General features: G+C 45.3%; 1 protein-coding gene and 1 long non-coding RNA gene across 2 annotated transcripts; one reads left to right on the top strand and one right to left on the bottom strand.

Moving 5' to 3' along the window:
• aph-1 (gamma-secretase subunit Aph-1) lies at positions 1-26003 on the top strand. The gene is made up of 6 exons (XM_050167671.3): positions 1-559; positions 1923-2066; positions 14896-14981; positions 20177-20299; positions 21534-21661; positions 25642-26003. Exons 1-6 carry the CDS (start codon positions 447-449, stop codon positions 25819-25821), a joined length of 774 nt encoding a protein of 257 aa, XP_050023628.1. The 5' UTR covers positions 1-446; the 3' UTR covers positions 25822-26003.
• On the bottom strand, positions 15086-18343 carry LOC129381520 (uncharacterized). Its single transcript, XR_008609695.1, has 2 exons — positions 18227-18343; positions 15086-15265 (listed from the first exon to the last, which is right to left on the bottom strand). It is a non-coding gene; the product is annotated as an uncharacterized lncRNA (long non-coding RNA).
• Positions 26004-27980: the final 1977 nt, after the last annotated feature.

Genomic DNA, 27980 nt, shown 5'->3' with positions numbered 1-27980 from the left:
TTGACGTCAATTTTGAAGGCCGTGTTTCTTTTTTTTTTTGCGCTTCAAGCGCCGGAAGTTATTGCAAGCATAATTTTTGTAGGAAACTCTATGATTACAAGAAACCAAATTGCGTCAAGGTTTTCGTGTCTCACTTGGTCGTGCAACCATCGGCAAGTGTCGCTGCAAGCAGTAGCGATGACCTGTCAAATGCAATGGTGTCGATGGCGACTTAGATACGGCTTTCGTTTTGTTTCTGCCTCCCACCTGCCTGTATGGGAAGAGAGGAACGGTGTATCAAGTAGTAGTGTCTCATTTTCGTGGCTGTCATTATAGTGTGGTAGTCGTACCACCCGTAGACGTGCTCCGCGTTACGCCGTCTCCGCTGGGCCGCAACACCGAGCAGCGATTTTCCTGTTCATCGTCAGCGTCGACGCGCTGCACCCGGCGGGACTTCCAGCGGCGTCATGACGCTCATGGAGTTCATCGGCTGCACCCTGATCGGATTCGGACCGGCGCTGTCCATGTTCGCCATCACCATCGCCAGAGATCCGATTCGCATAATCATACTTATCACCGCGTGAGTCTAGGCCCTGCTGCTCACGTGAAGTGAAAGTCGTAGTGTTCCCTTGTCCACAGTTCTGTACACGTCTTGCGATTTCACCAATCTACGTTGTATATGCTAAACGTGCAGTGTCGCGCAGGGGTGCGCGAATGTCGTTTTGCTTGTGTCCACCAGTCAGCACAGCGTACTGGTGCAACCATATCTTGTCGCCTAGTGTATCATATCGCTTAGAAGTAATCTCGGACTTCTCATGTCATCGACATTGCTTACGCTTTCACCTTTTCCCTACCTACCGTTACGAACCAAGTGTGTGGTACCAGCGTCCTTGGAGCCACTTTCATATGCATTGTACACTGCAGCCAGTTTGAGTTGCACAGTTTCGGCTGTTGCTGTGGTACTGCACTAGTACTATGACGCGATGCCTGCAAGCATCGCGTCATAGGTCAGTGAAACTACCGTGAAACTGCCTGAATGCGCTTCACACCCATTCCCACAGCACCGGCTAACTCATCATGGGCACTTTCAAGCCACAGAACTGCGTTCCTTTCTCTTGCACTTGTCGTGACTTAGAATACTCATGATGAATGTCAAGCAACTAGGCCAACTATGCCATGCAACTGAACACATTATTACCTAAGTGCTTGAGAAGGTAATAAAAAAAAAAAACCTGAGCTTCCAGGTTAATTTGCTGGCACATAATAAAAAAGTAAAGAAAAATCAGTGACATGCACTCAACAAATAATATGTACATGCAAGACATACCTGAAGGCCTGATGTATTTATGTCAGTAATTGTGGACGTAGGTGACTACCACTGGGGCACACTCGCAGTTCCATTGAAGAGCATGAAACTTTAATGAATTCATGAAGGCATCGCCCCATAAACTGCCATGGATTAGACAAATTATTCTGTCTAACCAAAGAGAACATAAAGATAGTTTTATTAAACTTCATTTATAAACCTGGCAGTCACATTAAATCATTGTGTACATGTCTGGCTATCCTAAAGCAGACATATATGCCGAAAGAACCTTAGCCAAGTTTTGTTTATCCAGAGTTGACTGGATTAGCACACATGTGAATGGGCAGAAGGGAATAGAAGCTGTTTGGCTAGTAGCATTCAAGTACAAAATATAAGACTGCCATAAAATTCTTTTCTGAAAACGTCTTTCTTTGTTTATTGCACTCGGCTTGCAAGAGCTTGATGTTGGGCTAGTTTCAGCAATTACTCAGACAACCTTTCCTGACCTTTGTGTTGCTATGGGAGGCTAAACTTCAGCTTCTCACTTGGGTGAGAGCATTCGCTGTGCACTGATCGCAACCCTTATGCAGTCTCGCTTGCAACGAGTACTTAATGTTTGGTTTTCGGGGACGTGCAGGGCGTTCTTCTGGCTGCTGTCGCTGCTGCTGTCGTCCATTGTGTGGTTTGCAGTGGTGCCGCTTCGGAAGCAGTTGGCCTTTGGCGTCGTCTGCTCCGTGGCCTTCCAGGAGGCTGGCCGCTTTCTCTTTTACCGAGTGCTCAGGTATGTCTGGAGCCAAATCTCGGTTCAGTTCCTCTCCTTTTTTGGCTTTGTGTCCTTGTGTTCGTTCAAAGCTGGTGTGTCAAATTCCTCATGAAACCCCTTGCACAGTGTTCATTGATACAAACGCGATACTCTGAGTGTATGGATGCTAGCATTTTCGCACCACTGGTGGATTATGGAGATGGTGTGTGATGAAAGCAAGAGCCTTTGTTACGCATTGTGACTGCGTTTGACCCCTCAGTGATCACTGGTAGCACACAAAAGTGCCCACCATCAGGCAGTCTTATCACATTTTAATCACTGAGCACTGTACATCTTATTACAAATTGCCTTCAATACATTTTTAAGTAAGCTTGAAATGAACTGCATGACGCATTCGTCACAGATGGGAAGTCAGATATGAAGTGGTTTAGGCATATCTGGCCATCAGTGATCAGGAAAATTAGTGCGAACTTGACCTAGATTGTTGTGTGGCCACAGCATGCAAAAAGCAACTAGGAAAGGTGTCTCAAATGTCGCGAGATAACAGGAAATCCTAGCATGCAGATTTCCTAGGATACCTTGTGGCGCATAATACATTTCTTGAAAAGGACAACGGTATAGCGTTGGCATGCAGAATCAGCATGCCAACGCTACACATAATGTCACACCATCATTTCTGTGTTTAGGAAAAAAAAAGTGCTGCTTGCCATAAACATGTACTGCTGCCGTCGCACTTAAATGGAACTCTGGAGTTGTGACTGAGATGTTGACTGAGATGGAGTTGAGATGTGACTGCCAGCGCCACTAAGTGGCACTGGCTGGAATTGAGACGCGAGTGCAGCCGAGCATGCGATACCTGTCGACCATGTGTAACCAGTTGTCATACCGCTCACCCAGAGATGGGCAGCAAATGCACATCCTCATGTCAAAGTCATATTCGCCGGTGGTCACGTGATCTCTTGCTGAGGCTGTGGGAACACCTGCATCAGTGCATCCGCACTGAGCCATGGTTGGCCAAACGGCTCTTGTGACAATGGGAAATGAAGGCTGAGGATTAGATATTGGTGCTTCTGATATGCCGTTCAGTGGGCGGACCAATCATGCGCATTAACAACCCTAAGCGAAAGAAGAGGAAATTCTTGCACCCGAGTATCCATGCCATCAGGTGGCGCTAGCATAGGAACACTCACACTGTCTCTCTTCGCACTGCACAGCTAATGACACCAGGAGAGGTATTCTGTAAGAGTCCATCTAGTGCACACGCTCATTTCGTCTGCTGCTGAAGTGCTGATTGGCTGCAGTGCCTCGCTGCTGTGGACACGCAGCCTAGCCCAGCCAATCAGCACTTCAGCAGCAGATCAAATGAACATGTCCACTAGGTGGACTTATACAGAATACCTTCCCAGCTCTCTTCGCAGCATGTGCTATGACGGAAGCCTGGATTCCAGAAGACGTGCGAGCCATGTGGGGAAAGCAACATAAAGAATGCGATATAGGGAGCGAGCAAGGGGGGTACTTGTTGCACACTGGCAAACCCAACAAAACAGCAATTGAGGCCAAGCTTTCTTTTAAAATAGCGGTCATGTAAGTAATGCTTTTGTAATGACATATCCACTGCTTCTGCAGTGAGGATTGTCTATCGGATGAGATACCATGTGCAGGACGTATTTGAGAACATGACAACTTCAAGACTACCGGCAATATTTCAGTCAGGAATCTAAATGGGGGTCCAAATATCTTGTGTTGACTTTTACCGCTGTTTTCCAAGGCTGTTGCATAAAACCACCTTTGTCCTCTATTTGGTTACCCATTTCTACTTAGATAACCGCAAATGCTTCTGCGATAGCAGCTTTTAGCAAGCTTTTAACAATGTCTGACTCCCAGTTAGTCTCCCTCTTAGTTACTCTGTCCATATACCGCAGCGTAGAAGGCTTCTTTTTTGAGCTAGGGATGACTCGTTGAGGGTGACGTAGATGCAGATGAGGGCTGTCAACTTCTGAAACCAGTTCTCCCCTAACTATAACAAAAAAAATTCTCTATATTCTTGCAAAATGTGGTTGTTAATGAGTTTGTCAATATGATTTCTGTAAAGGTAAATTTCTGTAAAGGTAAACTGCTGTTTGTATATTAAGAAAATAGACCGCAAATTTTAGTTTAAATTTATTTCCAAGCTAACTTTGAAAAAAAGAAAATGCCTCCTGCGTAAGCCCTTATTCGTAGACGGCATCGGTACATTTATACTTTGTTATTGTCTAAACTTGTTTTGCATGTCGAACAATGTGCCAAGATTACACATAAATTTATTCGAACTGCAAGGAAGTTGGGCACCGTGCAGCCCCCACAAAACACCCCCATGTCAAAATGTGTTGCTCCACAACGCCAATCTAATGGATGTGAATATCTGCTTTTTTTTTGCACACCCTCTACAGAGGTAGCACCACCATGCTTAAGTGCGTACACGTCATTTTCAGCAAAGCAAGGTGATACGTGAAGAATTTTATGTTTCCTCCAAAGAAAAGCTCAGGCCAAGACAAGGTCACTCTGCCTATGGGCAGTTCCCGGTAAATTTTAGTATACGTACATGTGCATAGTTGGCTGTTTAGCATTATAACCACATTGTCATGCTCAGCACTAGGTGTGTGTTATGTATGTCTGCTTATGCCCAGATTCACCCACGCTGCTTTGTTTGATGTTGCAGCATGCATTTATTTTGACAGGGACAGATAAACATTTCATTCGGAGTGCACAGACATAGACAGCACAGCCAGAGGCACAAATGGCAAAATTGCAGTTGCAGTATTTTCTTAACGTGCCCAGGGAATCTGCATCCTGTCATTTACTTGGCGAGTTATGTTCACTGTGCAGCAGTATGACTAAAAATTACGTATCGCATGCTAACACGAAGACAATTTGCAGAAACTGAAATCGAAAGGCATTGCCATGTCAGCCGTTCAACTGTTTCAATATCTAGGTGCAAAATTTTTCTAGATATGGAAAAGACTTTCCTACTTTTCTAAACAATCTCTTATGTCCCTAGGTCTAGGGAAGTTTTCCTAGAAGTTAGCAGCACTGTTGATCTCAGCCAGCCACTCATGGGCCGCGGAGGCCCGCCGGGAGCGAGCTAGTTTATTACTTAAGTGTGATGAGTAATGACATCGTGCGCATAAATATTGGCTGTTGGCCCTGCCACTTGAAGCTGCCTGCCAATGGCCATAATTGTCCTCTCGGTCTTCTCACTCATCATGGCCTTCTCCTTCTGGATAAGCTCAACTGCCTGAATGGTATTGGACCACTGGCTGTGCATATTTCTCTTTTTGTCAAATGACAATTGGCCTCACTTTGGCAACATTCAAGAAGGCAGCGATCTCCAGGTTGCTGTGGCCTACGTGCAAGGTGACCTATACAGCATGCAGCTTCATCTTCTTTGTCCAACTGGATGCTGATGTCTTAGAATAAGCGTGATAAATAGGTTACAGAGGGGTTCTTGAAAATGAAGTTCAGCGCCTAAACAGATACAACAGCTGAGGCCAAGTTTTCTTTCTTTCAGAATATCAGCCACGTAAGTAAAAGCTTTTCTTATTGTGAATCCCCTGCTTCTGCAGCGAAGATTGCCTATCGAATATGTATGTACAGAACGAGAGAAGCGGTCAGGGGGCTTGTGGCTTGACCTGCAGAATCACACTTCAGAACCACTTGGTTCTCGAGTGGGGGTGGGTTCAGTGCTAAAATAGGCCATCTGTCTGGCCACAAATCAGGACAAATTCTGTACAATCTTAACTTGAGTGGTCACTTCATCTGCAAAGGTCATACTTCAGTTTCACATATTTGCTTAAAGTACTACATGCAAACTATAAACATTCTTGTTATCCAACTGTAAACCATATAATTATTTAAATTGTTTCAACCTCACCTGTAGTGCGAGAGCCTTTCTTTCTTAATGTGTGAGAGAAAACTCAATGAAGAAATGGGTGTGCCACTCCTCGAAAATTGCCTAATGGCTCCAGCAAAGCTGTTATCACCATGGCAATGGCAGCGTGTAGAATGGGACACATATTTTTTTATAAGTCGCAAAACATTCCCCAGAGATGCTCTGAATGCACTTCCTAGAACTTAATTTGAAATATTCTTGCCCGAAATTCTGCACCGACGCATCATAGTTGCGTGCTGGTGTGTCCTATGCAGCAGTTGGCCCATCTTTTTCTGAATCCAGCATCCTGGATCTGGAAAAAGTATCTTCACGGCAGAGGTGTGTGCAGTAATGTTGGTTGTGAAATATCAAGAAAACAGAGCTATGAAAAGCTATTACATTCACAGACTCTTTAATTAAGGAGGATGCGGGGATATGACCAGGATTTTCACCAGAAAAGCACATTTTCTAAATTTGTTTGTTTTTGATTCCTAAGCATATGAAGAAGCTCCTCACCAAGTATTGTTATCTGCACTACAGAAAAGAGCAAAATGATCCTTTTTTTATCTTGCTGTGGCACTCGTTTTTCTTTGGAAGTGCCTGTGAACGCAATTCCTAACCCTTTATTGACGAATGTGGCCTACAGGCAACATAGCAGAAAAAAAAATTTTTTTCTTGTCGAGTTTTGGTATTGAGTACGAAGTTTCTGGCTAAATGTCTTCGGCGAACACTGACTGACAGGCAGCAAGCACCATTTGTTAGTTAAAACATGTTGAATCACGAGACATGATTTACTCGACCCTGTAAAAACTTGCCACAGTACGATGAGCAATGCAAAGCGAATTTAGAGGCCGATGCATCCATTAACTGCTTTCTTCATCGTCAGTCAGGAAGCGCTCACCTACGTTTATACGCAAATTTTTGCTAATCAACAAACAAAATGTGCCATACATTATATGCGCTGGCTTGCACAAATTCTTAAGGGTGTTTTATTCACTTTTCGGGCATCTGCTGAAGGTTTAATGGTTAGAGCATTGGTCTCCTGTGCTGGGAGACCTGGATTCGAAACTGACCACTCTATATCTTTATTTACTTCCTCACATACTTATTCATATATATATATATATATATATCGGGCACATACTGTCTACCAACCGGGAATTCTCAGCAATTTTTAATAGTCTGGAAATACCCAGGGAAAACTCGGGGAATTTGTTCTTCTATCAGAGAAAACTAGTTGCAATTTTATTGAGAAAGAATGAAAGTCACACTTATGCTGGCTCGAGTAACGGAGAGGAATCATAACGAATCGTCTTGGACGCTGTGTCATCGGCTGGAGGAGTTGCCAGTGTACAGTCGACGACCGATTTTTCGGACATGTCTTGATAATGCAGACAGCTTCGCGGCATCACAACGCACCCTATATATTCAATATGTAAGACCATCTGAAATTTTGGATGCATGAATCCTTCGCCGTCTGAGGTTCCGGACTTTTTGCCGTGATTGCAGGTCCGAAATGACATTAATCAAAGCCGCCCCCGCTGCCGTTTTGATTATCTCTGAGAGCGCCTCGAGCCGGTACTCTCGCTCGCAAAGCCGCTAGCAGCCGTCAGACACAGTCCTCAGGATGGAACGTGCATGGCATACGCAGAGATTCTGTCAGCTAGGAGGACTTGTCAGTGGCCCAGTCTGGGTGCAGCCATTCCAGCATAGTAGACAGTCGGCGGCCCATCAGTGGATCAGGGTGTCTACCAACCGGGAAAACGCAGGGAATTTGTGGCTCTATCAGGGAAAATTAGCTGTAATTTTATTGAAAGGGTCGAAAGTCGCGGTAATGCTGGCTCAAGTAACAGACAGGAATCGTAATGAATCGTCTTTGACGCCCTGTCGTCGGCGGGAGGAGTCGCCAGTGTACAGTCAACGACCGACTTCCCGGATTCCCGATAATTTGGACGGCTTCACGGCACCGCGACCACGTACCCCATAGAGTCAATGTATCAGAACGTCTGAAATTTTCGGACGCAAGAACTCTTCGCCGTCCGATTTTCTGAACGTTTTGCCATGACCGCAGGTCTGAGACGGCATTAATCAAAACCACCACCGCTACCATTTTGATTACCTCGCCACCTCGAACCGGCGCTCTCGCACGCAGATCCACTGGCAACCGTAGCCACCACTGCGGCAACGCTAGGCCTAGCTGCTTCGGCGTTCGCTATGAAGCTTCTTGCCGTTGGGTGCCGTGTTTTTTATTGAAAGAATTCGGCGCTGTCAGCAATGGCACGGACTCCGCCTTTGTGGTCCTCGAGATTGGCTTAGAAGCTTGGAAAGCACGTCATCATCATCATCATCATCATCAGGCTGGTTACGCCCACTGCAGGGCAAAGGCCTCTCCCATACTTCTCCAACTGCCCCGGTCATGTACTAATTGTGGCCATGTTGACCCTCCAAACTTCCTAATCTCATCTGCACACCTAACTTTCTGTCGCCCCCTGCTATGCTTCCCTTCCCTCGGAATCCAGTCCGTAACCCTTAAGGACCATCGGTTATCTTCCGTCCTCATTACATGTCCTGCCCATGCCCATTTCTTTTTCTTGATTTCAACTAAGATGTCATTAACGTGCCTTTGTTCCCTCAGCCAATCTGCTCTTTTCTTATCCCTTAATGTTACACCTATCATTCTTTCCATAACTCGTTGCGTCGTCCTCAATTTAAGTAGAACCCTTTTCGTAAGCCTCCAGGTTTCTGCCCCGTACGTGAGTACTGGTAGGACACAGCTGTTTTAAACTTTTCTCTTGAGGGATAATGGCAACCTGCTGTTCATGATCTCAGAATGCCTGCCAAACGCACCCCAGCCCATTCTTATTCTTCTGATTATTTCACTCTCATGATCCGGATCAGCAGTCACTACCTGTCCTAAGTAGATGTATTCCCTTACCACTTCCAGTGCCTCGCTACCTATCGTAAACTGCTGTTCCCTTCCGAGACTGTTAAACATTACTTTAGTTTTCTGCAGATTAATTTTTAGTCCCACCCTTCTGCTCTGCCTCTCCAGGTCAGTGAGCATGCATTGCAGTTGGTCCCCTGAGTTACTAAGCAAGGCAATATCATCAGCGAAGCGCAAGTTACTAAAGTATTCTCCATTTACTCTTATCCCCAATTCTTCCCAATCCAGGTCTCTGAATACCTCCTGTAAACATGCTGTGAATAGCATTGGAGAGATCGTATCTCCCTGCCTGACGCCTTTCTTTATAGGGATTTTGTTGCTTTCTTTATGGAGGACTACAGTGGCTGTGGAGCCGCTATAGATATCTTTCAGTACTTTTACGTACGGCTCGTCTACACCCTGATTCCGCAATGCCTCCATGACTGCTGAGGTTTCAACTGAATCAAACGCTTTCTCATAATCAATGAAAGCTATATATAATGGTTGGTTATATTCCGCACATTTCTCTATCACCTGATTGATAGTGTGAATATGATCTATTGTTGAGTAGCCTTTACGGAATCCTGCCTGGTCCTTTGGTTGACGGAAGTCTAAGGTGTTCCTGATTCTATTTGCAATTACCTTAGTAAATACTTTGTAGGCAATAGACAGTAAGCTGATCGGTCTATAATTTTTCAAGTCTTTGGCGTCCCCTTTCTTATGGATTAGGATTATGTTAGCGTTCTTCCAAGATTCCGGTACGCTCGAGGTCATGAGTCATTGTGTATACAGGGTGGCCAGTTTTTCTAGAACAATCTGCCCACCGTCCTTCAACAAATCTGCTGTTACCTGATCCTCCCCAGCTGCCTTCCCCCTTTGCATAGCTCCCAAGGCTTTCCTTACTTCTTCCGGCGTTACTTGTGGGATTTCGAATTCCTCTCGACTATTCTCTCTTCCATTATCATCGTGGGTTCCACTCGTACTGTATAAATCTGTATAGAACTCCTCAGCCACTTGAACTATCTCATCCATATTAGTAATGATATTGCCGGCTTTGTCTCTTAACGCATACATCTGATTCTTGCCAATTCCTAGTTTCTTCTTCTCTGCTTTTAGGCTTCCTCCGTTCCTGAGAGCTTGTTCAATTCTATCCGTATTATACTTCCTTATGTCAGCTGTCTTACGCTTGTTGATTAACTTCGAAAGTTCTGCCAGTTCTATTCTAGCTGTAGGGTTAGAGGCTTTCATACATTGGCGTTTCTTGATCAGGTCTTTCGTCTCCTGCAATAGCTTACTGGTATCCTGTCTAACAGAGTTACCACCGACTTCTATTGCACACCCCTTAATGATGCCCACAAGATTGTCGTTCATTGCTTCAACACTAAGGTCCTCTTCCTGAGTTAAAGCCGAATACCTGTTCTGTAGCTTGATCTGGAATTCCTCTATTTTCCCTCTTACCGCTAACTCATTGATCGGCTTCTTATGTACCAGTTTCTTCCGTTCCCTCCTCAAGTCTAGGCTAATTCGAGTTCTTACCATCCTGTGGTCACTGCAGCGCACCTTACCGAGCACATCCACATCTTGTATGATGCCAGGGTTAGCGCAGAGTATGAGGTCTATTTCATTTCTAGTCTCGCCGTTCGGGCTCCTCCACGTCCACTTGCGGCTATCCCGCTTGCGGAAGAAGGTATTCATTATCCGCATATTATTCTGTTCTGCAAACTCTACTAATAACTCTCCCCTGCTATTCCTACTGCCTATGCCGTATTCCCCCACTGCCTTGTCTCGAGCCTGCTTCTTGCCTACCTTGGCATTGAAATCGCCCATCAGTATACTGTATTTTGTTTTCACTCTACCCATCGCCGATTCCACGTCTTCATAGAAGCTTTCGACTTCCTGGTCATCATGACTGGATGTAGGGGCGTAGACCTGTACAACCTTTATTTAGCACCTCTTATTAAGTTTCACAACAAGACCTGTCACTCTCTCGTTAATGCTATAGAATTCGTGTATGTTACCAGCTATGTTCTTATTAATTAAGACCTGCCACTCTCTCGTTAATGCTATAGAGTTCCTGTATGTTACCAGCTATGTTCTTATTAATCAGGAATCCGACTCCTAGTTCTCGTCTCTCCGCTAAGCTCCGGTAGTACAGGATGTGCCTGCTTTTTAGCACTGTATATGCTTCTTTTGGCCTCCTAGCTTCACTGAGCCCTATTATATCCCATTTACTGCCCTCTAATTCTTCCAATAGCACTGCTAGACTCGCCTCACTAGATAACGTTCTAGCGTTAAACGTTGCCAGGTTCATATTCCAATGGCGGCCTGTCCGGAGCCAGGGATTCTTAGCACCCTCTGCAGCGTCGCAGGTCTGACCGCCGCCGTGGTCAGTTGCTTCGCAGCTGCTGGGGACTGAGGGCTGGGGTTTGATTGTTGTGTTCATATAGGAGGTTGTGGCCAAGTATGCACCAGGGTGGCCAATCCTGCACTGGTGAGGGAGTGCGTTACCGGTTCTGGTCACCGGGATCAGGCCACACTCCAGGCCTGTTTATGCAATTTTATCAACACGCGGATTTTTTCTTTTTTTTTTATCCGGTGGAAAATTGCGCGGCACCGGGATTCGAACCATGGACCTCTTGCACGCAAGGCGGGTGTTCTACCTCTACGCCACCGCTGGCCGCTGAGATCTGTATACTCGCGGACAACGGAAAAGGGAAAAGCACGTATTGTTGCATAATGCCGGTTCCCGAAAGTCAGCTTCGCCACGATACAGAAATGTAACTTGGTGAAGCATACACAAAAGGATTGCAGTGAAGCATAACAAGCGTGGGAAGGGCCTATTGCCACGGGACACATTATGTATTCCTTAATTATACACCCGTGCACCCGGTATTTCCTGTCACAGTACGAGCACCGATATGCCTAATACGTGTACCTACAGGCCTTCACGGCGTTTTCGAATGTGCCTGTGGCGGTTTGAGCCCCTTAAGGGCAGTAAGTGACATGCATTTATTTTTTCCCACTTGCCGATTTTTCGGACGTTTTCGCGGCCCCTAGGGAGTTTGAAAAATCGGAAGTGGATTGTGCAACTGACCAAGAAGGTGCTTCAAGTTGTCTGTGGGGCGAACGAGTGGTGGAAGGAGGACAAGGACAGAAAGGACCTACGCATTGTGGAATGAACGGGAAAGGAAGCGTGCTGCCGCCGTTTTGAAGGAGTTTGAGCTCAAAAAACAAAGTGTTGGCTGATGCTGAGATGCAGGTGTCCCTCATCCAAACCAAAATACTCTTCAAAGCAGTGAAACACAGCACTAAGGCGTCGTGCCCGGGCTGCGAGTATGTCAGGACAGTTGAGGTTGACTTACGAGCTGTTGAGAGAGGATCTCAATTGTGACAAAGTTCGGGCTTCATACCACTGAGCTTGCTATCGGTTGATAGAAATAGTTCATATTCGAAAATATTTGCTTCTGTGTGCATCTTCCTTTTATTCGTATTTGAGAATGTCCGACTCCATTTGCAATTTTTTTTCGAAGACATTTTATCTGCTGTGCATTTTTTAACCCCTCCCTTCTATTCTCTTTTTGAATAACATAAACAATACTCCTTAGTATTCAAATTGGACTAAATCGTTTTTTTTTTAATTTCTTTTTCATATGCTTATTAGAGAGTGACAGCATCGCGCGATATGGTTTCAGGCCGTCTTGACATAACGCATAGTTCTGCATCACTCAGTCAGGGAATTGTGCAAAAGCACCCAGGGAAAACCTGGAAAACTCAGGGAATTTTGAAATGTCAGCTTGGTAATGTCAACTTGGTAGACATTTGTGGGCTTAGTGCATGAAACGACGTTTTGTTAACAAATTAACTGAAACGCCGATGCATTTCTCCGCAAAGTTCGGGAATTTATATCTCGAAACTGGTGTCGTGCTGAGAATTCATTCCAAGTGGATCTGCCTTGCCAAGTCCACTGCTAGAATTTGTAACTTGCAATATGGGTCATAGGATAATTAGCGAGAAAATTAATTAGTGAATTCTTGTTAATTAGTAGATTTCACATTTCAATTTTTGTGCAAGTATTGTCTGCCGCTTCGAGTAGACCAGCTCATTAACTAGGCAACTTTTAAAGATTTTTTAAAGTGTTTGCTGAAACACTCTGTATGTGCTTCTGTACCCGTGAGATGGCACTCCCCATAATCAGGGTCCATGGACCACACTCGGTGGCCAGGTTCAGTACACAACAGTGTCAGCTCCTCTTGACATAAAACAAAGTTCTGTGTCACTCAATGAATTTTGCAAAGGCACTCAGGAAAAACCTGGAAAACTCAGAGAAACCCGCCGTGGTTGCTCAGTGGCTATGGTGTTAGGCTGCTGAGCACGAGGTCGCGGGATCGAATCCCGGTCACGGCGGCCGCATTTCGATGGGGGCGAAATGCGAAAACACCCGTGTACTTAGATTTAGGTGCACGTTAAAGAACCCCAGGTGGTCGAAATTTTTGGAGTCCTCCACTACGGCGTGCCTCATAATCAGAAAGTGGTTTCGGCACGTAAAACCCCATAATTTAAAACTCAGAGAATTTTCATATGTCAACTTAGCAGACACCCTGTACCCAGTGGTACTTAGTGTCCTAAGTTGGCCAGAAACATACATACTGTAGAGTGGAGGGAAAAGCCAAAGTGAGGTATCACATTAAAAGAAGGTGAGAACTCTTCACTAGTTGTGAGTGGTTCTTGAGGCACTCGCAGAAAGTGGACAGGCTTATGTGAGAAAGAAAATTCCGGCAGAGCCCATTTCACACTTAATGTCGATGTTATGGCGATTAGCATTGAACGAATGTAGCGACAGGCTGTATTGTCACCACCAAATTAATCACGCACAATGCCTGAGTAGGGCGCCTCTCCCCCGCTTCCCACTGAACATGGCGGGCCATCTAGCGGTGCTCAACAAATGCAATAATATGCAAATACACAATAGCGAGTAGCAAATCTATATGCAAAAGGAAGGAAGGAAAGGGATAAAACTAACATTTAATAATTCCGCACATGTAGAAGGCGCCACACATAACAGGGGTAGAGAGAGAATAATTTAACAATGAGAAAGGCAGAAGGGTTGGCCTGAGGTACAGTGTGGTCCACTGTTAAAGGGAACACTTAAAAGCGTGCCTCTCACTTTGCTGGTGCCCTGGCTGCAAGTGGCTGTGGAAGCAATGTCAGTGCACTGCACAGGTGTGTTGAAAGGAGTCAGAGCTACCAGCCAAAATTTATCTGCTGCAAATCCAGATGATTGTACATTTGCTAGAGAGGCAAATGCGGACATGCTTTGCACTAAAGTGTCCCATTTAACAGTGTACCCCTCTGTGCATTCCTCTAGCCAGCAATTTTGTGCAGGGGAAAAGTGGCATAGAGAGGAGCACGATAGGTGGCTGCAAAAGTGCAAGTTTATGTACAAATACATAGTGACATAAGTAGTGTAGTAAAATAAATACTTATTGAATGAAATACCACGTTGAGTTCAGGGCACATACTAGAAGACTTAGATTAATTAAATTGTGTGCTTATTGAAGTTGTAACTACAAATGGTAGCATATTTCACCAGGATATGGCTGAAACATTTTCTTTCTAGCTGATCTGTCCTTCTTTTTTGTTGTAATTATGGCAAGCTTTCAGTAAGGGTGCGGACCTGATGTTAGTACTCGCTGAGAGTACCAAGAAGAAAAGACAGTGGAGTGTGATTGCTTATACTAGTTTGAGCAGGAAAATGCCGAAATATTTAACAAGGTCCACTGTTGTGTTTGATGTGTGACAACTGCTGACAAATTGATGCCTTCTGTGGCAACAGCATTTTGATGGAGGAAAAATGCATAAACGCTCATGTACTTAGATTTGGTGCACGTTGGTCATAATTTATAATAAACCTAGTTGGTCATTATTCATTTGAACTCCCCCGATATGGGGTGTCTCATAATCAGGTCATGGTTTTGGCACGTTACACCCCTGAATTTAATTTAATTGATGCCTTGCAGGAAAGCTGAGTTGGGTCTGAAGAAGGTCACGGAAGTTGGTGCGGACGGTGCTGTCGTCTCCAGCTCTCGGACCACGCTTTCCTATGGTGAGTTGCAGGGAGCTTTGGCCATTGCTCGGGCATGGTAAGGTGTTGCTATGTGGCAGAACTGTGTGAATGATTCTTTGAAGACAAACAACAGGACATGACAATGAGTGTGAAGTTCCATTTACTTCATAGCAACGTTTCTGTTGTTATAGTGTTGAAAGTGATACGAGATTTGGTCAAGAAGACAACAAAGTACATTGTGTATGTGGTCTGTTTCATCTTCACTCGGCCATTGTGAACTCCTTTGTAAACGCATCCTCCTTGTCCTTCCTTCCTGTAATGACCTGTACAGAAACCAGAAAAAAGAACAAGCAAAAATTCATGCAATGTTTCCTTGTTTCCTTTGATGTGCTTTATTATTTTTTTTTCCTTGCTTCTGTACATACTATTTCTGGAAGGAAGAACAGGGTGGATGTACATGCTGCACATGCATCTAAGCCTCTTTCTCGTTTCTTTTTTTCCTTTTTTCTTTTTTTTTTGATACGACGATTCCACTATTTTGAATTTTCATTCACCAATTTTTCATTGTGAACGCATTAGCAAAACCAACGGGAACCAGTGACGCATCCTACTACGATCACCGAACTTCATCAAGACAAGAAAATGTGCAGCTCACTGAGCGCTGTCAAAGTGCACATGAAACACGCACCAGCAATCGGTCAGTAGGAGCGCTTTCTGTGTCTATGTGGCAGCAGTAACGAATCGCAACGCTAGTTCGCTTCTTTTGCTTTTATTTTTTCATGCTGAAACATGGCACTGTGGCTTTTTGTAGCTCGGGTCTCTCTCTTTTGTGGAGGTTCCAGAATGGCAGCATTGCGTCTAGAGAAAGCTGCGCTATTATTCTAGCCACCCTAGCCTTGTGCTCTGCCGTGCGATGGCACCTCCCAACTCCCTATTGTCCGCCCAATTTGTGTCGACAGCACACTAGAAAAACACGATTTTTTTTTTCAACTTTTACGTCGCTTTTTTTTTTGTCTGATATTTCCCCATGCAATAAAGGAACACCCAAGGATAGAAAAAAATAAGTCAATTGGAAATTTTTATTCGTAAACCTTGGAATGGTGGGCAGTAAACCCAGAGCAGTGGGCGGTAAACCAGAGAGTTGGGTGGCATTTCCACCACCGCTCAGTGTGGAGAGAAACCTGTTCTTTAACCACTACTGTGCTTTAGTGCATATTGCATTATGTTGCTAAGCACAACGGTGTAAGGTTCAATTTCCAGCCCTAGCATTTGCATTAAGATAGGGCTGGAAGGCAGCAGTGCTGGCATATTTAAATACGGGGCGCGCATCTAGGAAGCCAAAATTAATCTGGAGCCCTCCGCTACAGTGTCTTCCATTGCCCCAGCATTTTTCTAGGATGTTAAGTCCCATGAATCTATCACTCTGGCATAGCAGCACTGAAACCTGATCTTGGCTCTTATTTCGTAGAAAGATCACCCATTTATCAGCATTTCTCAGATTGTAGCAGCCTGTATCAGAGTGATATCTTACTGCTCTGTTAGATGCCCTCTTTTCTTTATTGCGAAATTAGTGCCCACCTTCGCTACCAGAAGTAACATCATTTTCACATGCACACACATCACATGATTATAGTGTTCTAAATTTGTTGATGAAGAATCTTAAACAGCCTTTTACTGGAGATACAGCCAACTTCTGTTAATTAGACTTTTCACTTGATTCAAGCACACTGGAAAGTCCCAGTGAGAAACGCTATCGAAGAAACGCTCGTTCAGTCCAAATGCAAAAGCATGTTGCTTCAGTAAATTCGACCCCCACCTGTGCCCTCTCATGCATGCAGCAGTTGCGAAAACCTAAATTCACCGTCTGGCACTAGTGATTCTCTAGGTGATGACAGTGACAGCAGCAACCTGCCCTGCAGTAATGATGATTTGTTAATTTCGACCTATCGCATATTGACCAACACTTGCCGTCCCGCAAGGATCATATTCATGAGAGTCGACTGTATCTGACTTGCACATATCTATTTAAGGCCATGATCAAAACGAGAACAGGGTAAAAACGGGAGCCAATGTTTCGACAAGTGGGCTTGTCTTTTTAATCTATTTAATTGCACAGATTGTTTAATTTGCACTGGACTTATTTGATTATGTCAATATTTTTACTAACACTATCCTAATTCTGTGGCACATCACCTTACGACATCCCACTAGGACAAGCATCATTATATTACATAGCACTAACAGTCAAGGACACATCTCAGAGTACCAGATTACTGCAATATCACCCACTTAAGGGGCTCACCCATTTAAGGGACACTAGAGAGAAACATTGTCAGTTTTGAGACTGACAAAGTATTCTTTGAAAACTTTTTTTTTTGTTAATTTCGTGATAAGATGTTGATTATTTGAAGAGAAAATGAAGGTCAGTGTATCACTTTGAAATTTTCCACTGAAACCCCATCATTGGTACATCAATGTGATGCCACGGATTTCATGACATCCTTTCATATTTCAGTTATAGTGTCTCAGTAAACGTTCTTAAAGCTTGATAAATTCAGGTTCTGTCTTTTTTGGAACATAATGTAGTTCATCTTTACCAATAAAAGATTCACTATGCCCAAGAATACACCTTCAAAATTCTTAACATCATGACGAGCTAATCCGGAACCTTTAAGGTAGCCGTGACACCCTGTTTCGTTTTCGCATTTGTTCTGAATTATGGAAACTCTTCTCACTTCAAAGGTGGCTTTTAAGAGTGACCTTCTATTTTATGTCGCGATAGAAAGCCTGCCATCCAGAATTTCTAAATTTGTAGTGGTTTCTCTGGAGAGTAAGTTGACATTTTTAAAACAGAAGCTTTCAGTCCACATAGTCTCCTCGTAAAACTGTGCACTCAAAGCTGTGTAAAACTGTTGAATTGGTACCCACAACACTGATTACTGGACGTGATGGCAATGCCATCCTGGTAAATGGGAGAAACTGGAAATGCGTCGGGTTTCTGCAGGAATGGTCACTTTGTGTAAAACACTGAAATCTGAAGTTATGAACCGAATGGCCACCGTCAGCACGTAATCACCTTTATAAATCAGTGTTTGTGTATTTGTGTTTGTGGCCACATATAGTCTGTCGTGCTTCCTACTGGCGCAGTCTATGTTGTCAATCCAAGCCTTTTGTGCGACGTTCAAGCAAGCACATTGTGGTAAGGAATGCCTTCACCAGTGTTGCCGTGACACTGGCACATCCTAAAAGCACACCGCACTTTCTGCATCCTGAAAAAGACTGACCCTTGCACATCTTCCACAACGTTATTTGAACTGTTGTGCATCACCATGTTAACATTCATCCCATCGATGCAGCACTCTGTTCATCCGCTTGAAGGCAGCGCCACTTTTCAGCACACACTAACTGGAAATAAAAAAGAAATTGCTCCCTGACACGAAGAAAAGTTAGCAGCATTGCATAAGACACAATTTTCATAAGTACAATAATGTATTGAAGCAAAATAGCTCTAGCTTGGTGGATTTTTTTATTACGTGATGCGCAGATTGGTTGACATTGTTTCGCCATCGAGTGACGCTACATGTCATCTTCGCACCGCCGTTAGAATCAAATTAAAAACATAATGCCTTGTTTATGGAATACAAACATGCTCGTTTCCGTCAATGTGACACACAATCTTCTTATTCCCACCACAATACAAGAACGTGGGCTGCTATCTTGTTCGCGTTCAAAAAGCCTACGTTCGGTTTCGCTTCGCGCGATTGTCCAGGCAGCGCCGATAGTGCAGCTTAGGCCAATCTAGGCCAATCGCGTTAGTCAAAACTGACGTTGGCATCTCAGTCACTTACAAGATAGCGGCCATTTCCTGAGCGGTAGACAGTCCCTTTATTATTGTTGAAAGGTACTTTACTAATACAGCTAAAATTATTTTTCACTTTGGTGTCCCTTCAATAAACATAATTTATCATAACGAGGGGGATTGGCATCACCTGCATGTATGAGCTGGAAAAGTTTAGCCTAGTGTGAGGAATTCCCAACAGGGACCAACACCTGTTTAGTGAATGGTTGGCGCCAGTGGCTTGGGCTTACCACATGTAGTTCCATCATAGCCAATCACACAGAGCCCGTCGTTGCTTATCCCACTGCCCAGCACTGGTCGCTCCATGAATGGATGTGATTTCATCACCTGCCGAGCACAGAGCCACAGCCACGACTCTGGGCCCTGTGGTCTTTAGCTTTCTGCTCGTGTATGACTCTCTGGGCGTCCTTGTCTCCCAAGGTGGCAACCCGCATGGGAAGCTTCATGCTGTGCGGACAGATTTTCCCCAGCAGGTTGGGGAGATCGAGGGAACCTTCCTTATGTAGGCTGCAGTATGTGTGGGACACGGCCATAAGATTTTCTACAATTAAGTGCAGAAGGATGTAGTGCTTAGTACTGTTGTACGCAGAGAAATGTCAGAAGTAAGGCCGCCATGTTGGCATCTTTCTTGGAGGGCCAGGACACCTTGTGAAGACACGCCTGGCAGCCTGTGTTTCGTCTGTTGCAGTGGCTTTGACTTTGCAGTAAAACCTTCTTCAACCAAGTGGTATTGACAAGATAGCTAACATTCATTATTTCAAATCAATATAATGAAAGTGAAATTATCTTTCCCTATATAGATTAATAGTGCAGTACTATATGCATTAGTGGATATAACAAAGTAATGGATATAACGAAATCATTCTGGCCCTCCCTTCAACTTGATTATGACGAGGTTTTACTCTAGTGATGTCTAAGCTGTATTTTTTTATACTCACTATTATGTAAAACGTATTTCAGTAAGACATTTGTAGCACTTCCACTAGAGTTGTATGGATAGTGAACAGTACCAATGAGTCACTGAAGTTGCAAAAAGGCAAGGAAGTCCACACTGTCTGCACATCACTTTCAATCAGATTTCATTTGTTTATTCATTTGGGCATTCAGCTGAGATTGTGTGTAGGTATTTTACTGTGAGCGCCCTCACACATGCTGGAGTTGTGTATAGTAGTCGTTGTGCTTCTGACTTGCCATCTACCAGGGCCTTCTGGTAATAAGGCATCTCTCGTGGTTCATGTGTTACTTTTGCGATTTTCAACCCTGTTAATCAGTTTATCAATGTGGGTGTGCAGTCGGTCACTCCTTGGCAAATATCTGTTCTTTTCTGAGCACCTGTGATCGTTGATGTTGCTCATTCTATTTTGTGTCTCTGCAGTGTCTGGCCTGGGCTTCGGTGTGATGAGTGGGGTGTTCTCGCTACTCAACGTGCTCGCTGATGCCATTGGTCCCGGCACGGTTGGACTGAACGGCGGGTCAACCGGTTTCTTCCTCACATCAGGTGACTAACAACTTTCTTTCCCTAATTACCAGCGATAGCTAAAAGTGTGTGGAAAGCATTTTTAATGCTAAACATTATGTGACTCGTGAGGCAGAAAATCTGGTGTAGTTGTTGGCATTGGCTTGACCACCGATGGTCCAAAAAGTAATTGAATCCTTGACCTTTGGTGTTAATTAAGGCACAGTTAATTATGATATAGTTAATTATGTCACTCAAACCCACAACATATTATGTTAGTTAAGGCATGGTTAATTAATATAAAGTTAATTAAGGCACTTGAACTCTCAACCTTTGTGGGGAGTTGAACCCACAACCTTGCATGGTGGTATAATGTGTAAGCATTGTGCAGTGGTCGCATTACTTTTGCATTCATCCACGTAGAGATAACTAAGTGCCCCTTGAATTTTTAAAGATAAGTTCACTTCCTGCATGTGCACGCTGGAATATGTTCTAAAAGAAGAAATTGGGGTCTGCATTCATTGCAGTACACTTCTTAATAAGGAATATGTACAAATTATACTGTTTTTACCCCTAATACAGTAAAATCAGATATTTCCGACTCTCCGTGTGGTCCTGGCAAGCATATGCATCATCAAGTGGCACCAAAGTCTCGTTAATTCGAACGCATGTGACCGCGCACCAGTGAATCTGGACAACTCTCAGAGCTCCGAATTGTACAATGCAAAAAAGCAAAGTGGTCCTAGCGTTCAGCTGAAACAAAGCGGCGGAGTCCACATCGCTATAGCGTACCCACCCCTTCCCCCGATTTGTACGGGAAGGTTAGGAATCTGGGCTCATTTCATAATTTTACGAATATTGCACCACTGTTTACGAAAATTAATTTCTGTACGCAAGAATGTTTCACTCATTGGTGACCCTGTGTTGCAAATCTTATGATGGTAGAATGGTGCAAGAGAGGTACCTACTTTGAGCAAGTTTGTATACATGTATACAAGTCCCTGAAGCATGTGAAGTCAGCAACAGCAGTGTCACTAAAGAAAGGTACTGTGATCTAAAAAGTATGGGGTGCTTGTTAGTTCTTGCTGTTCCAAGTCTGCTGCTGCTTGTGTGCTGCATCTAAAGGTAAATCAGTGTTGCATGTGTGCATGTATCTCACGAAAAGCGTGACACCAATTTAGCCAGAGAAATTTTTTAGCAGTTGGTCTTCAACCCTGTTGGCCCGATGTATCACATTTGCTACGCTGAGTTGACGCTAGCTAACTCATGTGTCCAGCTCTGACAACGAGTGCGTTCGTGTTGCTCCACACCTTCTGGGGTGTGGTGTCCTTCCACGCCTTGGACCACGGACGCTGGCCTCTGGTGGCCTTCGTCGGCATCGCCCACCTAGTCGCCTCCTGCCTGGTGAGTGCTTGATGCCAATATGCGAGAATATTAAGTGGATCAGAGCGTCTTCGATTAGCGAAGGCCTTTATTTTGACAGCGTCTGCGCTTGAGGTTGCATACGAAAGTGTTTTGGCTAGTTGCCTGCTCCTAAGTTCATGTACTACGTCACGCCTGCGGTTTAAAGGATTTCCAACATCCACTGCAGTAATGCAGTAATGTGTGTAAGATCATTTGCATGTTGACAACAAGCGCTGCCTTAAATGCCTTCAAAATAGCTTCATCACTGCCTTTGCATTAATTTACCAGTATGCTAGTTCCAGGGTGCAAAGATGCTTGTAGGCTGTCATAAAATTATTCCTTCTTTGCTTTACGAGTTGCACCTTCTGTCAATCGTATATTTTTCGTTACATGTTAGGTTTTTGCATGGCTGGGTTTTGTGTCATCTACATTGTTGCAAGCTATGTTTTATAGTGGCTGGCTTTGATCTCATTTTTCAAAACAGAGCATGTTTCTTCTTTTTCCTCCAAATGTTTCCCATGAGGCATGCTTGATGTCTTGTATGTCAGCTTCGCACTATATTATAATGTAATAATCACTGATGTATTAATCAACAATAATAAGCTTTTCTGGAAAAGAACAAGTGCATGTAGGAAGCTAGGTAATCATGAAAGGCACAATACAGCATAGCATGTGATGCAACATGTGGTCCACTGGAAACGCGGCCACTTGAGCAGTTGGAAACCCATTGGGGAACATTTTGGATACGATTATTGCTGTTATTAGCCTTCCACTTGACCGCATGACAAAAATATACTCGTCTCCTGCTCCAGTACGGCTTGTGTAGTCAGTTAGATTCCACATTCCCTCATAGGCTGTTTCTTTTTACACTGACTATACCATCTGGCTAAACCCAGCCATCAATCCCAGCGGCACAAAAGAACTCGTAAACTCACTCTGAGACTCACGTCTGAGCTCACGTCGTGCCTGGGTAAGGTGGCCGAGCATGTCGTACTCAACAGAGTCGGCTGGTATCTCGAAGACCAGGGCTGTTTCACACACCACATGATCGGCTTCCGAGCCGGGCTCTCGACGCAGGATACGATGCTTCTCCTGAAACACCAGATCATAGACGCCGGGGCTACTTGGGGCACCCGCACCATACTCGGCCTTGACCTGGAGAAGGCTTTCGATAACATCCAGCACTCGGCAATACCTAAGGCGATCGCGGACTTAGGGCTTGGGCGCTAGTTCTACGAGTCCGTCTGCTCCTTCCTAACTCGTCGCAAGGCCGTGCTCCGTGCCGGAGACCTCACATTGGAAGAAGTCGAGCTCGGACAACGTGGCACCCCCCAGGACTCCGTGGTGATGATTGTGCTCTCCGAACGCCTCTCGAAGATACAAGGCCTCAACCATACGGTATACGTGGACAACATCACCATCTGGTGCTCCGCGGGGTCGGACGGCTTTATCGAATCCGATCTGCAGGAGGCAGTCAAAACTGCCGAATCTTATTTCAACCACACAGGCCTCAAGTGCTCCTCCGCCAAATCGGAGCTATTGTTGTCCAGCCCAAAACGACAAGGCAAAAGGCCTAAGGGATGGAAACCACCGACCGAGCGCGACATCACCGTCCGCACCAGAGATGGTCACCCAATCCCCAGAGTCGACTCCATCTGAGTACTGGGGATGATTATCGAGGCGGGCGGATAAAAGATCCAAACGGTCCACAAGCTTAAGACAAAGACGGACAACGCAATACGACTCGTATGCAGGGTGGCCAACCGTCACCACAGCCTCCAAGAAGACAATCTGCTGCGTCTTGTACACGCGTTCGTTCTATGTCACTTCACCTACGTCGCAGCAATGCGTAAGTGGAAACAATCGGAGCGTGACAAGCTCAATACACTCATCCAAAAGGTAGTGAAGCGAGCCCGTGGGCTCCCGATCACGACGCCGATGTATCGACTCCTCGAGCTCAGGGTGCACAATACCCTCGAAGAGAACTCTGAGGCTCAGGAGAGAGTGCAAATGATATGGCTGACGATGACGAACACCGGCCGTCACATCTTGCACGAGCTCGGTTACTTCCCACCGGACACCCAGGATCCACCAGGGTTTATGCCGGTTCCCTGCGAGCTCTGCGACCTGCTCACGATCGCACCCATCCCGCGAAACGTCCGTCCGGAACACAATCGAGGCAGGTGCCTAGCCCAGGCCACCGCATTCCTCAAACGCATAAACAAGAAAGCGGACGACGTCGCTTTCGTGGATGCCGCCGCCTACCGATGCAACCGAGCCTTTGCCGCGTTAGCGGTCTCGTCTTCGCAACGGACTTTAAGCGCCACCACGGTACGCACACGTGACCCCGAGGTGGTGGAGCAAGTGGCCATAGCCCTGGCAATGCTTGATGATAAGCGAAAGACAATAGTCAGCGACTCGAGACCGGCCATCAAAGCGTTCAAGAGAAGAGTCATCTCCGAAAAGGCGTTACGCGTCCTCTGCGGCGCTGATCCGAGCACCCTCAAACACCACACCGTCATCTGGTTTCCCGCCCACCTGGGTCGGATCCAGGGCGCCCCGCCCAACCTCAACGAGATAGCCCACAACGCTGCGCGCGCGCTTACGAACCGCGCTGTCAGCCCCGGGCAACCACGTCTCAATGAGTTGGAGGCGAACAGGGACGTCCCAGTAACCTACAGTGAAATCACCAAACACTTTTGCTTGGGAGGACGTCTCTTTCCGCCCCCGCACCCCAAACTAAACAGGCCGCAGGCGCTAACGCTATGCTTATTACAGGCAGATACCTATCCAAACCCCGCCACCTTACACATCATCTACCCGGATGTCTACCCCGACGATGCGTGCCCCTCATGCGGGGTCACGGTGACACTCGCACAGGTGCTGTGGGAGTGCAGAAACGCTCCGCCCAACTCTACCTCCGACAAGTAGGAGAAGACCCTAAGAAGCCCGCTCCTACAAGACCAGCGATGGGCCGTCCAGCAAGCTCGCACAGCGGCCGCCAGTTACTCTGTCGGTCCCTGGGTGGGAGACGCCCACTGCACGCTGACATGTGTCCTGCAGGACTTTTATTAAAGTTTTTGCAATCCAATCACTCTAAGACTATGCCAAAAAGACTGGTTCGTTACACCAGCTATACTCCATCCCCTTTCTCCCAGTAAGCCTGACCACCTTTTCCACTGTAGCTCTGGGGCTGTACCATCCAGGGCCGCGATGTTGTAGCAATGCCTTTTCCCGATGCCAGTGCCTCTTAGCGCTTTTCATGTTTGTGAGTGGTCAAGAGACCGCTCACAATTTGTAAATTGCAATATGTGCCATAAGGTAATTATTTAGAAATTTTATGTGACCTTTTGATAATTAGTCAAATGTGCATAAAATTTTTTTTTTGCAGGTAATGTTCACGTCTTCGAGTAGACCAGCTCGTGGACTAGAATTGTGCTATGTGCCACAAGCAATTTTTGAAAATTTTTGAGTGTTCGCTGAAACACCATAGGGGTCATGACACCAAATTTTCGAGCTGAAGTTATGCATTGCTTGTTAAATTGTGCATGTGTTGCAGCAAGCTGGCAAAATTTATGCTCATTTGGGACTGTAGCAAATTTGTATTCGAATTTTCTTTTTTTTATCTTGCACTTGAATTGTACCGCAATCTGGCAGCAGTGAGAGGTGGCAAAATGAAGTGCATTCTGCATGGTCAGTGTGTGCGGGGTACACTTGGTTTTGTTTTCACATGTGCCTCTCAGTGATCAGTCTGAGATTTTGGCATTACACAAGCCGTGCCAAAATGGCAGTCGCTCTCGATGGAAGCGGACTGGAGGAAATTATTTCGCTTTCGGGTTAAAATGTGTGCTGTCAGGTGAGGTTTTTTGCGTGTAACTATATTGGCTCCTCTACTCTCAGTTACAAAGAATAACCGAGAATAGTTGGACCACCATGTCATGGCATCTTGTAACTGCAGCCACTAAACATTTCTTGTGCAGACACTGCTTAACCCGGCCGGCCTCTACGTTGCCTCCCTGGTGCCCATCTACCTCTTGCTGCTGGTGTCAGGTGTTCTGGCGTTCCACGCAGCCGGTGGACGGATTCATGCCTTGACGCGCTTCAAGGGCCAGAGCCTGCCACAGCAACAACAACAGCAGCAGCCGGCTTCACCTCATTGAACAACGATCCATCCATGGCATGATGGCTCACTTGTGACATGTCAGCGGGACTGACTGGCAGACTGATATGTTCCTCGTTCTCTAGCTTTTGTTTATTCTATGAATATCTGTTCTTAAGACAATGTCATCCCGAAACAATTTTATTGATATATGTGATATTGATTAAAGAAAGGTCATTTACATACCTGCCAACTGTCTTTAAATTTTTGTCAAATTTACCAGTTTGAGCTCGGTTTATGATTTTCCATACGTTGCACTGATATTTACGATAAATAATTTCTGTTGAGCACAAAGTTTCGCTCGTCTATCTCGGAAGCTTCAGTTGAAACCTTCTGACGGTGAAAAAGACACAGGAGGGCCGCTTCTTAAAGCAAATCTTCGCAGACAAGTTCCTGAAACTGGTAAAGATCAGCAACAGCAAAGTAATTGAAAGAGTCACTGTAGTCTAAAAACAATATGTTGCTTGTCAGTTGTTGCTGTTCCAAGTTTGCTGCTGCCTGTGTGCTGCACCTAAGTGTAAATCATTAACCTTTTGCGATCCTAAGCACAAATCCACTTTACCACCGATCTGGTTCAAATCTTTCATTAGTTTTAGGCACAACAAGAAAAATGCACTCGAATATTCAAATGCATTTATTTTTTCTCTGTTGTCTATTACAGACCTTCAGCGGTACATTGAAACAGTAAGGTACCGTTGAAAGAATTCCCCAGGGCGCCTGCAAAAACTTCAGCAAGTCAGAGAAAAGGTTTTCACCACAATTTCACAGATTTTCATGAAAACACGTAGCTCATGCCATAGCGGTCAGCTCAGTCGACGGCAGCCATGTTCTCCGTGTTGCGTTTCTGGTCGGTGTCATTGCTGCACTAATCCGATGAGGTTTCCTCTCGGTCAGATGGAGGTTTCTTCCCGGCCAGCAGAGAAAAAAGAGCAGGAGGTAATGCTGCTTTTTGCCTTTTGTTTGCTTTGTATAGTCCTGCCAACTTAAGGAACATGGTAAAATAGAAGTTGAGTACACTTGTTTCACTGTCCAAAAGATGGCTCCTTATAACTTCAGGGAAAAAGAATCCACGCAGTTTAAAATGCCTCGGTGGGCACCACTGAAAGCGGAATGGAACAGTCATTCCCTGGTGGTGGTTTGCTTCCAACAACAAACAGCAAAGCATCAATAAAGAGCATATGTATTCCTTAGAACGCATGTGATCAAAGCAAGCATTTAAAGGGCCCCTGAAACGGTTCGGACAAATTTTGTAGATGCGTAAGGTACAGCTAGAGCTAATCATTTGCACCACAATTTGTGTGAAATGTCTCATATTAAGAGAGCTATGGACAATTACAAGTTACCTTCCTCCATAGTCATGCATTTTCTCCTCAACTCGTTCGCAGAGTGATGGGGACTAAGCTCAGCATTCACTGGCTCTGTGTCATGATGGCACGTTGTGTCGTCTACTTCAGTTCTCTTAGAGCGAGCGCACGAAGCCTGTCGAACCTCTCCGTCAGCTGCTTGGCAGTCGGCCCCAAGCAAGAGCTAATGAAGCAGTGTGCGTTGCGTGCATTCTGTCGCAGCGCCGAACTTGTCTGGTATTCCGGTAACCACAGGCGAGCTGGGCATTTCGACAGATTGCTGGAGGCATAAACTCAAGCTGATGAAGGAACTTTAGCATGGACGTGCGTGAGCGGACTGATCGGTCGGCACAGTCCAGCCACCTGCTGGCGCAGAGCTTAACCAGCCAAATAAAGAGCTAATATTGCTCCAACCAAGTGTGAAAGATTTTAAGCATTTACAAAAACAATGTGTGAACGATTGTTCCTGCGAAAAATTTGCACCAGCAGCAAAGAAGAATACACTTCGTTACTGCTACTGTGTGTGGTTGAGCTCTGTGCCACCAGGTGGCTGAACCGTGCAGACCATGTTTGCGCTTCTGCTGATCCCGTGAAATGGCCAAATGGCACGGTCGCACAGCCAGGCCCTGTCCCTTTGCGCTTGCGTTTACCCGAATACCAGACTCTCGAAACCCTATTGTAGTAGTAATCCTCTGGTGTAAAGCGACAGCTGCAAACGCACAAATCCTGGTGCTGATCGGATAGCGACAGTCCAATGCGCTGCAGCCACTCTGCTCGTCTGCTGCCTTGCAGAGGGACACGATGTCACAGCTTGACA

This window comes from Dermacentor andersoni, chromosome 11 (genome assembly GCF_023375885.2).
Source record: "Dermacentor andersoni chromosome 11, qqDerAnde1_hic_scaffold, whole genome shotgun sequence".
NCBI classification, from domain to species: Eukaryota; Metazoa; Arthropoda; class Arachnida; order Ixodida; family Ixodidae; genus Dermacentor; species Dermacentor andersoni.
The sequence above is the reverse complement of the archived record's forward strand: the minus strand, read 5'-3'. Positions and strand labels throughout refer to the sequence as shown.